The sequence below is a fragment of the Cyrtonyx montezumae genome, unplaced genomic scaffold, assembly GCF_038088225.1.
Source record: "Cyrtonyx montezumae isolate F1298 unplaced genomic scaffold, pur_monq_1.0 scaffold_13, whole genome shotgun sequence".
In the NCBI taxonomy this organism is placed as follows: Eukaryota; Metazoa; Chordata; class Aves; order Galliformes; family Odontophoridae; genus Cyrtonyx; species Cyrtonyx montezumae.
In genome coordinates, this window is record NW_027071859.1 from 31,993,318 (window position 1) to 32,009,056 (window position 15,739).

The 15,739-nt window shown below is 37.4% G+C and overlaps 1 protein-coding gene across 1 annotated transcript in view; it reads right to left on the minus strand.

Annotated features, from left to right (window-relative positions):
- ME1 (malic enzyme 1) overlaps positions 1-15,739 on the minus strand; it is a 157,437-nt gene that overhangs the window by 21,582 nt on the left and 120,116 nt on the right. Inside the window, exons 7-9 of the mRNA XM_065730953.1 lie at positions 13,390-13,499; positions 4,295-4,392; positions 2,479-2,592 (exon numbers count right to left, since the gene is read on the minus strand). Coding sequence (XP_065587025.1) covers positions 2,479-2,592; positions 4,295-4,392; positions 13,390-13,499 — 322 coding nt within the window. The remainder of the gene's footprint in view (positions 1-2,478; positions 2,593-4,294; positions 4,393-13,389; positions 13,500-15,739) is intronic.

Genomic DNA, 15,739 nt, shown 5'->3' on the forward strand with positions numbered 1-15,739 from the left:
TTGTTTAATGGGTGAGCTACTCAGTGGTTTGATAAATCTTCTGTTAGCAATAATAAAAAGGTTTCTGGGAATAGAATCTTTCCTATTCTTCAGCTTTCTCAAGAATGTTCTTGTTCTCTTATCTCATTTCTAAGAGTTTGGAAAGTCTCTTGACTCTCACAACACTTTTCTTCAATCAGCTAAGGCCAGAGTAATTTCCTAAGTGTACATAAAACATGACATTCCTTCTCAGACCAGAAAAACGGTACCAGGAAGAACTGAATTATTTACTTACTGTAAATATGACTTACTGGCAGGTAAGTCACCAGCTTAAAGAGGCCTAAGATTTTTTGTTTGTTTGTTTGTTTTGTTCTGTTTTGTTTAGGATGTCTAGCTACAGAAGAAAGACAAGGCAGGATTTGCAGAGCTCTTGACCAAGGACAAGTTTCCTCACACTCAGCACAGGCTTGGCACTGCAGTGTCACCAACTTCTAGTTCCGGCTGTCGCTGCAACTAAATGCACCACAGTTGAAAGTGGCCACCCCTTCTCAAGCCCCTCCGACTTTGCCAGACTTAGTGGGCACTGCCCACAGGTCTTACAGAACAACCAGCATGGTCATAAAATGTGCACTGTTGGCTTCTGCTGCTTGTATCAACATCTGGTCCCAAATTCCCCAGCAAGTCAAGTAGTGGTCAGCCCTAAACTATCTCAGACAACTGTTATGTCTGGCTATCATGAACAGTTCACAAATATACTTCAGGCAGGACATGAAATTCAGTTGTCTGCCGTTTGGACAAAACCCAAGTAAAGCCCCACCAGAAAGATCAGGCAGAAGAAAGGAACTTACAAACTGTGTAAGAGCGTGATTGGTTTTGGCGCTGCTTGAGAGCACTGAAGCTAGAAGGCGTTGAGGAAAGTATACGATCTCTGAAGCACTAAAAAATTAGAAACTGTGAAAGGAATGAGTTGTGAGTACCAAGAACAACAACCTGGCTTCTCAGCTGACGAGCAAATTAGCAGCAGAAGTGAGAGGTGTAAGAGAAGCAGGAGAAAAGAAAGGCTGCTTAACAACCTCAGCAGCACAGCTATGCAACAAGGCCAGGTTTACTGCTTCGGGGCTGTGAAGCTCTGATATTTCTGCCCATGACAGTTCACTTCTGTAATAGCACCAGTTATAATTAGGTTTTTTGGGTTGTTTTTTTTTTGTTTTTGTTTTTTTGTTTTTTTTGTAATTATATTCCCAGTCTCTAGAGGGGAGAAAATTGAGCAAAGCATCATTTGTCTTAGGCAACCTCTAAGTTTCATAAGCTGCAGCAGATGCACAGGCCATCACTTATCTGTCTCTGGACCCAAAACGCATTACACATATTAGGTGAAAACCAAAAGCATTAAAAGCTTTTCTTTAAAAAACTCTAAACAAACAGAAAAACGTCTGTGTCTTAAACTGTAGCAAGTTACAGCTTTCTACTGAACCTAATCAGGCAATTATTATGCTGTCTAGCAAAGAATTTCCAAGATGACTTCTACAGTGTTCTCTTGTTTCAATGTCTACGATCATACTATTTTTTCTGTAGTAAGATGAATGAAAGGTGCCATGATACTGTTAATAAACTAATTCACATACAGAGTGCTAAATTCATGCTTCTCATGTAAATGCATGTGAATTTCAAAATATCCTAAATCTTAGAGAACTAAAGAACACCACAAAAGTGCAGTGCCAGCAAAGTTGGCCACAAACAATGCTTACCAAAAAGTAAGGTGAAAAAGCAGAGCCAGTGAGCCCTTTCATGCATTTCTTTTAAGTAGCTCACAAACCATTAAATACATAACCACCTTTTAAAAAATACCCAGTTTCTTTATTCTGGCACATGGAATACATATGTTTCCTTATTTTGGCACACAGAAGGGATGAAGTAAGGGTGACTGATGAAGTCTCTCAGCAATTTCAAATCCTGACCAGTGTTGATAGCACTGCAGACTACAACATCTGCAGTAAGAGCTCTATAGCTGTGCAAAGAAGCTATTCAAAGCAATATATCTCCATTCTCAAAGAAGGATGACATGTTTGCAGCACCAGGGAAATATTCTCTTTGAAAATATTTTCTTTCTTTTTAAAAAAATCTTTGAATGTTTTTCTAATAGCACATGTACAAACATCTTTATACAAGTCTATGCTAACAAATAATAGTTGTGTTAACATGGGAAATGTTAATCCCACAAGTTGAACTCTTTATTACCTTACACCATTTTCTTAATGAACTGATGAGAAATTCTCATCCCTAACAGAAGCAGTGCAGGATCTCCAGGCATAATCACCCTTCCCTTGAAGTAAAATGGGAGCTGTTATTCATTTAATACACTTTAGAAAAGAAAAACTGCTTGCTCTATCAAGAGGGAAAAACTACCGAAATTTCTGTTACAAAAAATTTGTTCCTGCCTTCATCTACAGACTGCAATTAACAATCACGACATTTAAAGGAATAAGAAAATCATATTACCTTCACGATCAATCCCTTCGAGTCAACCATCCATATCCTTTTGACAGCTGCACCTTCAGACATCCCTTCTTTTTCCATAGCCATAACAATAAGGTTTGCTATCCCCAGTGCAGCCTGTAGGAAAAAGAAAAGAATTACGAGACTGGAAATGAAAGAAATCCCCTACTGACTTCTTTCTTCTAGCCATTGTTTTAAATGTCACATCATTTTATTTAACAATAAAACAGTAATTAATGGTCACTAATACTCAGTAATTAGAAACCATTTTGAAAAGTATAGATACATCTTAAGATGGCAATTGAAGTGTGGATAGCATAATAAATAAACTCTAATATAAATGTTAAAACTAACACTTATTTCATATAAACATATCAAAATATAATAAATATTCTTTCCTCTTTTAAGTTTTTTTTTTCCTTTTCTTCTTTTGTTCATGAAGGGTTGTTTTTTCTTTGTAATTTAAACCGAAGGAAACCTGAAAGTAAAATGCAGTCCTAAAAGGATTTTTGTTCCTTATCTTTCTTCAAAATGTCCATCAAGAAGGTAATCTCCTTTAACCTACTGTTCATGTGTATTGTAACTTTAGACTTGGCTGTGCTCCCAGTGAATGCGGGGGCAAAAAAACCCAAAAACCACTTATCAATATTTTGCTGAAACATATCATTCTGAATGGATTTTACTTTCAGCCAACAGATCAAATATAGGAGTACACTCAAAAGTGGGCAACAAAATGAGCCAACAGACACTAAGTATTTCTGATTGATAACTCATATATATTAATGGTGTTGATTCTGATTCTTGTTCTTTATTTTTCAGTTTCACTGGGAATCAATTGAGAGAGGTTCCTTTTTTTCTACCTAACAGTTAAAAAATATGTAGTTTTATTAGGAATGAGCTCACACGGCTGAGAGGATATCTACCATAACCTCTTTGCAGCACAGGCACATTGAGAGTACTAACAAGAAAACCTTAAAACATTAGACTGTGAATTCGTCTGTCTGCTGGATGTGGAGCAAAGTCAGGAGAAAGACCTTTAGAAACTGTCGGTCTTGATGGAAAAAGGCATTGACATACACCATGCATTCTGAAAACTACAGACCTGATCTATCTCAATAGAACCGAATATTGAATCACATTAAATATATCTGGACTACACAAAGGTGAGGTAGTCTATTGCACCTACAAAGGGGATTTGTGATCACAAACAATAATTTTTCACAAGTTTTCATGGTACCATAGACTTACTCCATATACCAGGTGACAGCCACACTGTAGATAAGCACAGCCTTGACTTGTATGTCAGTAGCTTGGGAATGTATGCTGAACAACTAGTTTCAAAAATAAGTGTTCAAAAAATCTTCAGAATTGATGATCTTCACATGAGGAATACTGAAGAACTAGATGTTATGGTAGGAAAAATGTAAAGCTTCTTACTAAATAACATACACTGGTAAATATATTTTACTTTGTATCTCTTTGGCTGTCTATTTCTTTGTCTTTCCAACTGTTGGTTGTTTTGGGTTGTTTTTGTTTTTTTTTTGGTTGGTTGGGTTTTTTTAGCTTCTATTGAGAACAGTTCAGTAATTTACAGCCGAAGAGCTAAAACCTCATGTTTAAAAGGAGAACAGATCTCAAAATTTCTTCTGAAAAAATATAAGGCCTGACTATATGATCAGAGAACATTTTTTGTAAGTTATATTTGAATTAAGCAGTGACTTTTATCAGGCTTCAGTGATAATTCTACCTGAATGTATTAGAACTTGAATAAATATTAAGAAACATTTTCAAAGTAAAACTGCTGTCTAAAAACACCTACCTCTCCAGCTCCCTGGAATAACACTGTGTGATCTGATAACCTGTTCTTAGTGATACGCAGAGCTGCAAGAAGACCTGCAACAGCCACAGATGCAGTTCCTGAAGAAATAAATGATTGTCTTTTATTAGTTCACAAAGAACTACAAAGCATTAGGCATACATTTCATACAACTTCATAGTCCCTTTCAGTTTCTATAATGATACATGGTCCAGTAAGAAAATATTCCTTGGAACTGCAGTTTTCTGTACTTTGATTTTATGAAAATAAGATGTAGATGGGAATATCTTCATTGTAACACTAAATAAAATCAGATCAATCAATTGAGCAATTCTACTGAATGGGCATAATGAGTGGTGCAATCAAAACACCATATAATATTCTAGTTACAATCTTCTTCAGGAAGAAAAAACTGGATAGCCCAGAAAGAAGCATCTTGAATGTTTCCAGATGCTGAAAATTAAGAATGGACTCACTCCTGAAACAGATATCTGTACCAAACCTACTGTAGATAATAGCTCTTCGAAGCTGTTGAGAGCTGGTGAACCTATAACAGCTATACTACTACATAATATTAATCCTTTACTTCTCACGTTGATGTTGTCAGAGTAGAAAAGCAAATTGCAAATGTTTGCAGAGAAACCAAGGGAGCTGAAAGGATGTGTTATGGATATATATATATATATATATATATATGATATATATGATATACCATGATCGTATAGTGGTTAGTACTCTGAGTTGATGGTATAGTGGTGAGCATAGCTGCCTTCCAAGCAGTTACCTGTTTTACCTGGCCCGTCAGAAGATCTGTCTGTTGTGGGGTTGCTATTTAACTCCCAATACACCACATGATGTTATGATGTGGAATATCAATAATACAACAAAAATCATAAAACCATAACAGGATAAGATCAGCTTATTTGAAGCACCAACCCTCCCTCTGCATCTGAAAACTTCTGTAATAATTTCTTTGAGGGGATAGTTCACATTACTACTGATTTTTCCTTCAGAGGAACTTGAACCCTCCATAAGCACCTGGCCAACCACACATTGGCTATTTCCCCTCAGCATGCACATACCCTGCATGATGAACTTTTGCTATTCACAAGTTCATTTTCTCAAAAGCAAAGACAAGTTTAAAGCTGTAACCTCTGTGTTAAGCTCAAGGAAATGGTCAAAATGGGTTTTCATATTGTAGGCACACAAACTTCTAAGTCTCAAATACAGGTAGCAAAGAAGTTAAAAGAATTGCAGTAGTAGAAAACCTCGGAGTGTGTAAACCTGTCTTCAAAAGGCATCATTTGGTACTGAAAGCTTGGTTTGAATCAGTGGTTTCTGAATAGAAACATCTAGTTTTCATAAAACTTAAACAAAAGAATGCAACCCTTGGTAAAAATCATGGAAATATTTTAAAGATAGGAAGTTCCTTAATCACTTTTAGAAGTAAGCCCATCTGAACAGTTAAGAAGCATGTCTATAGGACTAAGAAAAAATAATTTGTTGTGTGCTTTTAATTATGATGTTTCCCTTCAATCATCAGGAATACAGGACATCTTGTTCTTAGCCCACTTAATGTTTAGACCATACAATTTTGTCATTTTTAGTCATTTTTATTACTTGCTCAGAGCTGAGATCATTTACTCTCTTCTCCTGCATTTTTTTTTTTATAAAAAAAAATGGTTCCTCTGAGGCATAACTTCAGGAACACCAAGTGTTAGGCTGAGACACTTCCACCCTGCACTGTCCAAGAGTTAGCTTGTTTCTTTCCCAGACAAATTTAAATCTTCCTCTGGAAAGTGCCAAGTTGGCAAAAACCAACAATGGCAAACCAGAGAAGTCAGACCTCCTTCTCAGTTTCCCTTGGTACTCTACCAAACAATCCTCATAACCTTCAATAAAATCCCATCCTCTCTTTGGATGCCAAGTGCTTTCTTCTATTTTATGTTACACAGCTGTGTTTGCAGGAGAGGAGGAGGAAGCTGACATAACATAGCTGACTCCTAAAGCCATCGATCTGCCTTCCTGAAAAAGAAGGCCCTGTTCCCAGCTCCTGCAGTCCCTTCTATCATGCAGGAGATGGCCAGAAATTACAGCACAGCAGCTCCCTGACAGCAGTGGAGCTCTTGGAGAGCCAGGAAATCTTCTCTCCAGGCTGCTTGCTAGTGATGCAGAAAGAATATAATAATGCTAATTTATCATGAATGGGAATGCTGGGATCCTGCTTATCTTCCTGGCTGATGAATTGCTGATTTTTTTTTAGCTGGAAAAAATGAACTGTGATTATATATGACCAGTTGGAATATTTTTACACTCTCGACTATAATACCATCTTGTGTTCTAAGGAAAAAAAGAGAAGATACAGAAAATGAATCATATAATCACTTGAGTTGAAAGAGACCCTATAAAATTTTGCATGTTATGTGAGCTTTTGCTAACTGTGTGTTCATTCTGGGGATGATTCAGAGAGAAGTTTAGGATAGCAACATATAAATGCTTTTGCATTTCTCACGAATCACAGTTTTTACAGCAGAGGTGCCCTGAAAACGGTATTTTAAAATGACTCTTGTTTATATTCATCCATTTGACACTAGAAAGCATAATGACCCTATTTATTAGAGCATTGAGCTCTATCACCGTTTGCTGCTGGCAACAGCTGTCATCACTTGTTGTCAGCAGCTTCCCTCATTCATTCCTCAAGCAAGGGGAGCAGCCGGCTGTGTGAAAGGCAGATCTGTCCGACCGGAACTACTCCCATCTTCCATTTCACCCTGAACACCACATCAGGTTTTTGGAAAGAATCAAAATGCAGTTCACATCAAACTGCCAGGGCCTAACTGGTTATGGAGGATGTTACGGTACAGAAAGAGTCTCTGTGCTTTTTCTGCTCTCATCACACGTGAAAGAGAGAAATGGCTTTCCTTCCCTCTCCCACAGAGCATAGATTAAATCTGCCACGTGCAGAATAAAATGTACACTGATACTGTTTTGAAAATGGATCTTTTTTATCCTGAATTTTCTATGCACTTGCCACAGCAAGATTAAAAATGAAAGGTATTTTTAATGTAAATAATAAGAATGTAAAGGAATGTGAATTTAGATGTGAAATTTGGAATTGCACTATTCTTTAACAAGCTTTTTGTATTCTATCCAAGATGCTCCAGTCTTGCTTGGTACTGCAAACAGTATGATTGAGTATAAATATGTCATAGGAGATCCTAGAGACCATGGCCTTCAGGCCTGGCACATTGAAAATGCTTTATAGTGCAGTCTTCTTTCAGTAGATGTAACAATTAGAAAAAAAAAAGAGGGAAAAAGCCCCTCCACAAAGTGTTGGGAACTTAATTTTTACTGGATGCAGTTTAATTTAAATGAACAATAAATGATTTATGGAACTTTATGTAGCTCTTATACAATCTTTAAATTAAAAAAAAAAAAGGCAATCAGGTCATTACTTTCTCATCTTTAAATGCTAGCAAACAAAGCAAACAAAAGGAGAGGAAGCTTTGCATAACATCCTAAAATCTTAAGTATTCATTCTGGGCTAAAATATTAGGAAGAGGGAAAACCCAAACTTGTATTTCTCATAACACGACATAATAGAAATCATATGTTAACAGTGTTGTTCTTCCAAATGACATAGAGTGCTGGAAAAAGTGCATTGTCCTCTTTTACTCTTACTGGGGGAAAAAAAAGAAGTGAGTGTAAATGTCCTATCTAAAAGGTATAATCTCATTTAGCAGTGTGATAAAGCCTGCAGGTAGTTCACATCCCATTGAAATCCTATCCCTGCTCCACACTGCAGCACAGGCAGCGCAAGGAAGATGGGAATCTGCAGGGAAGGAGGAGTGGAGCCTTTTTAAAATAGCAAATATGATATCTTTGAGAAGGGATAAAGCACAGAGTTGCTGTTGGCTGAGGCTTTAAGGGACTGATGGAACGCCAAGCCCTTGCCCAAGCAGAGCCACCTGGAGCAGGCTGCCTGGAGGCAAGATTTTTTCACCCTTAATGAGTTAAAAATGAAAGAGGAGAATACTTGAATATGCACATTCTTGTACATACACTTGGAAAGGTATACAAAAATTACTCTGGGGGACATATTTGAAAACATATTGATTTCAGTGTAAATTTACTGGCAAAGACAGGTGACAGCATGCATACAGCAGAGGAAAAAAACACTTCACGCAGCCCTATGGTATATGCCTTGATAGGGTCGCTATTATTATCATTGCTATTAAATTTAATACATTCTAACATCTGTTCCACCTGTAAGCACATTTTACTCCATGTTAAGAGAGAGGTTTGTGCAGTTTACACTTAATATCTGAATTTGGGATAGGACATAAATATTTGAGTTACTATAAATATCCTAATTTCACATTTCCCAAATTCTCAGGAGAGAATGAATTTGACTCCCTACACCCATCACAACAAAAACAAAACCTTTTTTCTCTTTGCTTTCAAGAACTGGAATTTCCAGATACGAAATGCATCATTTTCTATGTTAGCATTAAAAAGAATTACATTTTAAAAAGAATATTTTTCACAGAGGACTCAGATTTCTGAGAACTGCACTGACTAAATGTTGAATTGGTCATAACTTTCAGGTCAAATTTCCCCAGTTATTCAAGTGGTCTGCTGAAAAATTATCATATACTTTAAATCAAAATGCACAAGATGAAATAATAATATTAAACTCTATATACTCTACATTTTTACTTTAGTTTTGTTGTCTTTAATAAAGTTTTGATTCAATTAAACAGCACACAGCTGTTAAAAACAAATGACATCTAAGATCATGATGAATACTGAAGTTATTTACATGGAGAAATTACACTGCATTGAAATTATTTTTGTTGGCATAAAGTACAGGTTCTGTGCCCATAGCGGCACAGTAAAATAGTGCTAGAAAGATGAAATAAAAACTTACAGAATAATATGCACATAGAAACATTTTACATAGATTGGCTTATGCTGCAAAAGGTTGTCATTTCCCATCGAGGCAATTCTAAAGTACAAAGGAGGGGAAAATGACAACAGTTGGCTGAAATAATTGGCAACCTAGAGAAATTCATCCACGTCAGCAGTGACTAAAAACAATCACTGTGTGATGAACATTGAGAGAGGCTTTATGAGGGGCTCCACATTGCAGAGGCACCCAGGACTCAGGCACGCAGCATCTAGGCTGCCACAGCAGCAGGGGCACTACTGCAGGCACCAAGGCAGCTCCTGAGTTTATACACAGCATGCCACCTGCTCAGGTGCTAAGCAAAGGACTGAAGATTTCAGACACTGCTAATTCTCGACCTGTATCTTTTTAACCAGCATTAACAGATTTCTTCAACAACCTTGTGGCAGGGAACAGAACAGGATGGTTTCTCTAAGGGGATTTTCAGCTTTCTGAACAGTGAATCCAAATGCTTCCAAGGAGGCTCACCAAGTGGTGATCACCTTCTACTCTGATAAGCAGCTTTCTTTGGGTCAGAAGCCCTGATTCGTTTGTAGCATTGGTGCAGGGCAGAAATTCAGTAGAGAAAAAAAGAACACCCATATCTTAAAGAAAAGTCCACTCTATCCTTACGATCTCTTTCCTAAATACATTGCAGACATCTGTATTTATGAACCTAGTTTCAACAAGGCATTTAAAAGCTTTGTAAAGCTTGACATGAAAATACAAATATTTCTCCCATATATAAAATTATTATCAAAAACAAGCTAATGTAGAAGAATTGTATAATCATAGAATCTTTTGAGTTGGAAGGGACCCTTAAATGTCATCTAGTCTAACTCCCTGCAATAAACTGGGACTCCACAGCTAGATCAGGTTGTCCAGAGCCTGATCCAGCCTTGCCTTCAGAGTCCCCAGGATGGAGCATTCACCACCTCCCTGGGCAGCCTGATCCAGTGCCTCACCACCCTCACTGTGAAAGACTTTTTACTCATATCTAATCTAAATCTACAGTCTTTAAGCTTGGAACCATTTCTCCTTGTTCTATCAAGGGGGGACATTTTATAAGGGCATGTATATAGTAACAGGACAAGGAGAAATGGTTTTAGGCTGGTAGGGTAGACAAGATGTTAGGAAGAAATTCTGAGGGTGGTTGTGAGACACTGGAACAGGTTACCCAGTGAGGTTGTCGATACCCCCTCCCTGAAAGCATTCAAGGCCAGGCTGGATGGGGCTTTGAGCAAACTGGTCTAGCAGGTGTCCCTGCCTATAGCAGGGGATTTGAAACCAGATTGCATCCCAGCTGGATTTCCAACCCAAACTATTATATGATTCTAAAACAACAGACTCTGATAGAGTCTATCCCTTGCTTTCCTCTAGCTCTTCCTTAGCTATTGAAAGGCCACTCTCAGGTCTCTTCAGAACCTTTTCTTCTCCAGACTGAACAGCCCCAGCTTTCTCAGCCTGTCCTTGTAGGAGAGGTGTTCCATCCCTTGAATCATCTGTGTGGCCCTCCTCCAGACATGCACCAACAGATCCATGTCTCTCCTGTACTGAGGACTCCACTCATCTACTCCAGGTGAGGCCTCATCAGCACCCTCTGGGGTGTGAGGGCACATTGCTAGCTCATGTCCAGCTTGCCATCCATTAGAGAATGATCTCTAATAGTTACAGAGAGCCATGTAGATAATGGCATTAGTTTTAAACTCAGACCTTTCACTGATTCTCCTTTCCAAAAATCATACTCTGTGTTTCAGAGAAAAAACATGAGGCAAGCTGATCTGTGGTCAGAATAAGAACAAACAATGATCCAAGGAAATGAAGAAGTAAATGTTTTGCTTGTTTGTTTGTAAATTTATCATAAATAATTATCTGAAAATATCAATATGAACAAATGATCAAAGACCAAGTGTTCATCAATCACCAAAATCCCAAAATGCTCTAGGATAATAAAACAGGGCTAATTTCATTATTCTCTCTAATATAAATTTGTAGAAGTTCAGAAGCCATGCTGCTCTTGCTCCTAATGTCTTCAGTATAGGAATGGGATATAGAAAAAGTTATAAAACATCTTCAAATTAAAGGATGTGGCTCCTATTATAGCACAGAATGGAGACAGAGCCATTTCCAGAAATTCTTGATAGTGTCTGTAGCTATCGTTTTAATTGCCAATATTTAGTAATTTTATATATCAGTGTTTTTCCACTCTGCAGTGGCATTAGTTAGCGTGGTGCTGGCACCCCAAGGATGGCTCCAAGCTCATAGAAGTCAACTGCATGAGTACAAGTTACTTTTTGCTAATGTTGTATTTTCTTTATTTTTTTTTAGGATCTGGAAAGAGTCAGGATCATTGCTGAGGTTTTTTTTTTTTTTTAAGATTTGGGATATTTTAAAGTTTATCGCTGCATTACTGAGATATATTGGAGTCCATTGTCTGGATATCCTCTGTTTGTGGAAAAAAGGTGCAACTCTTTTGATGAAACATTAAAAAATAGTAATTTATTTCTATCCTTAAGGTAGATCTGACTTGTCAAATATCCAAACAAAGAAAAACTATGTTTAAGATGTCATGGAAACACTGTCTTCAGAAGATGATGGTGAATCATGTGTAGCAATGTGTTTGCTTGCTTTTGTTGACCTGGTGCTGCTAGTCAGGTTCACTGCTGTAGGGGTAGAAAATATGCAAAGGCTGCTCTTTGAAGTAGCCTGGAAAAATTATACTGTTTAGAAATGGAAAACCTCTGAGGACTGCTAGAGAGGTTAGCACCGTCAACTGCAGCAGTGTGGACAGGTGAGATATCCTAAGGTGTTACACACTTAGAAGAGAAAGAGGAAAAGGAAAAGGAAGAAGAGATCCCTGGGTCTGTATTTAGGCTATTATTCCAATTCCATATTACAGGGGAAGATGACAACCTACAAAAAAACACACTGAAGGTTTTCTGTGGAGATATGAGGACAAATGACAAAGAGCTAAGGCAGGCTAACTACGTCTTCTGTCATCTTCTGAAAGATATGTAAGTATTATGGCTGGAGATCACCCCAAAGTAATATATATATATATACCTAGGGAAATACTAAAAAACCCACAAAGACAAATTAAATTGCAGAAACTGGATAAATTTAAGACTCTGTGGTTTCACGTCTAAGGAGCTGATGAGTACCTGAAATGGGATCTAGGTCCTGTGAGTGACACAAAATGATTTCAAAAACTCAAGCATTTAATGCTTGGCTTGGTGTCCCTAAAAGGAGAAATTAAGACAGTTCAGTTCCCAGTTTTTATCTCACCATTGCTGAGAACACCCAAAATCATGAAGAGGCAAGAGGCATCTGAGTGCACAGGTCCTCCTTCCCTGGGTGCCTATCCCCAGTTCTTCAGACTCTTGGCAAGGAGACTATGCACTTAAAAGTCTGGAGGAGTCATTTTCCAGTGCTGTATTCCTGACAAGAAGTTAGACATCCCACAGAGGATCTTGTCTCCCTTCTTGGGAGGAAAAGTTTGCAAGGCATGTCAGGCTGACCAATGAGGCAAACCCCTTGCTCACTGACCCTGGCAAAACCCCAGGAGTCACAGCAGAGCACTGACTTCTGCTGCTGACTTTTCTCATTGGAGATCTTTATTCTCATCCTTGAGCTTTTCCTTTTGTCAGCTGCTACAAATGACTCAGAAAGCAGAGTCAGGGGGATAATTTCCTTCTAAAATTGAATGCAGCCCCGAGACTGCAACACAAATCGGAAGGACACTTAACTGAGCTGTCTGTGTAAGAACTGAAATAAGTGTTGACATTTATCAAGAAAGCTCTGTTGCATAGGGAAATGGTAGCTGTAACTGGAGTGACAAAATAAAAACCTGAGGGAAGTGCAGTCCAAGCTTGAAACTTGACATTTGCCCAAAGATCTGAAGTAAATCATTTATATGAGAAAGCTAAGCACACACTGAGTTACTAAAAAAACCTTAAGAGTGAACATCTAAATAAAGCATGAGAAGGGAATTAAATGAGAGAGGAAAGGTTAAGGTCAAAGACAGCTCACCAGAAAGCCATGCTAAGGAAACCCAAGGCTAAATGTGACCCCATACTAATATCCTCAAGTAGCATAGGGAAAAGTATTTCTCTGACATGTAAGCATTAGGACAGAAGAAAGAGTTTGTTACCTTGAATGTCATCATTGAAAGTGCAATACTTGTTACGGTACTTATGTAGCAGGCGGAATGCATTAACGTTAGCAAAATCCTCAAATTGAATGAGACAGTTCATGCCATAACTGAAAAGACAAAATTTAAAGTGCATTATGTTATGAAAAATATTTAATTCTGTATTATAAAGCTATTAATACTTGCTATTAGATTTTGCATACAAGTATGAGATGATGATGATATAATATGATAACATCTGCTAATACATTTCTGTTATATTCTGCATCTTTATACTTATACAAATTATCTAGAAGGCAATATTAGAGTGCTAATATTCTTTACACAGTTCTACGTTAAAAATATGATTGGGGAAAATGCTTTCTCTCTGCAGATGTCTCAGCAGCAGTCTTCATAGAGCAATCAGCTAATGAGCAAAAAGATTGGCCCCATAGGGAGGGCAGTAAGGAAGTAACACATTCAGAATGTGGATTTTATTTTAATGTTATTTTACGGATCAGAAGCTCAACATCACTGACAGTGCCACACTAGCCCATTCCTATTATAAAGGAAACTTCTAGTAGCAATGTAGTTAATCTAGACAAATGTTAAACATATGACAACACGTTAAGGAAGGAGAGCAACAGTTGAGAGTTTGAATAGTTACACTTGGCTAAAACATACAAAATCTTTGTGAATATACAGAAAAAAATGTTATCTGAATGTTACATCTACTGTTTGACTGTTTTGTCAGAACTGATTGTATTATATGAATTCAAAACCATTCTTAAATAGTGCACTCGGAAGCAAAGCTATCACCCCTTTCAATGCTTTGTTGTCCTTCTAGCTAATGAAATAATTCAAAATGACATTTTCTATGGTATGTGGAAATCATCTATATACACTAAAGAAATATATCATATTTGGAAAATACCATATGCATTTGCAGCAGAGCACATCAGCAGCAGAAAAAAACAAAAAACAAAAAACAAACAAACAAAAAACCACAACAGCAAAACAGAAATGTAACTGGGATATGTAGGTGGGGGGGGAAAAAAGAAGTGAAACTTGAAAAGTTTAAAATTGAGGGTCAGTACTTAAACTGCCCCTAGAGGTTTGGAAATATCACATCAACTTTATCTCATCCTGGAATACTATTAGAAGTTCTTTAAAAAGTGTTTTATACTTTTGTAATCCTAATGGCAATTCGTGCAGAGTAAGAGACTTTCTGACGCAAACTTTTGAAGAGTACTGCAGTACAGTTTTGTTCCTGCTTCATCCAGAAAAGCAATACGTACATATACTGAGCAATTCACTTTAAATACTCTTCTCTAATGGTAATTGAGTTTTCTTTAAACTATACATACGTTTGGCAGCTGTAGTTTAGTTACTCCTGTAACTAAACTAATTTCCATGGAAATCACATATTTACAGCCACACTACAATTAACCAGAACTACTGAGATTCCACTGGCAAGAATGGTAATCCCTGCTGAAAATAAATGTATTTTCAGCTTTTATGGAAAAACCTGGACTTCTTCAGCAGCATAATGACAGGCAACCTTTTAAAAGAGGAATTGGCTAGTCAGTAATTGAGTATTGTAAACCACAGCTGAGTTCAAATAAGAAAATAAACTACAGCTACTTTTCAAAAATTAGCTTGAATCTCTAATACTATTCAGTATCTGACATGAACTGCTGTGATTCCATAAGGATCCAGGAGCTAACAGTTGGATAATAATTGAAACTAATGAGACTAACACTCTCAAACACCAGAACTTGGTTGCTTTTCTGATGCTGTTATGCCAAAGGCTCTTTACCACATATAACATTCCATTTTCTCATCTGCATTTGATTTTTCTCTATTTTCTTACTTGTTGCCTTTATATCACATATCAAAACCATCTCAGATTTAAATTAGAGTCTCTCAGTAGAAAACATTCACTCTATACTTGAGCACACTACCCATACTAATTCTCTGAGATACTTGTCAGATTAATTAAAATAGGAGGAGAAAAAGCCTAATGAATGGCAATCTAATCCTGGGCCTCTCTAATTTTGATGTTACAGCAGAAGAAAATGATATATGTCATTTTTATTCAATGCATCTACTATCACATTTAGCGAATTAGTTTTCCCTCTTTGCTCATTGCCTCTGTTTGGTTTTTAGGCCCATCTCCCTACTTTTTACCTTTCCCTCCTTTCCCCTATACTCAGGGCATGGGTACATGGTTTTCGCTGCCCCATTTAGTCAAGAACTGGGCTTTTGTTAAGACCCAAACCATTGACAGTATCTTCCTGACAATCCTAACATCTGTTCAACAGTTCTTTACACAGATAAAGCACTTAATTGAGGTTCCTCAGATGACACA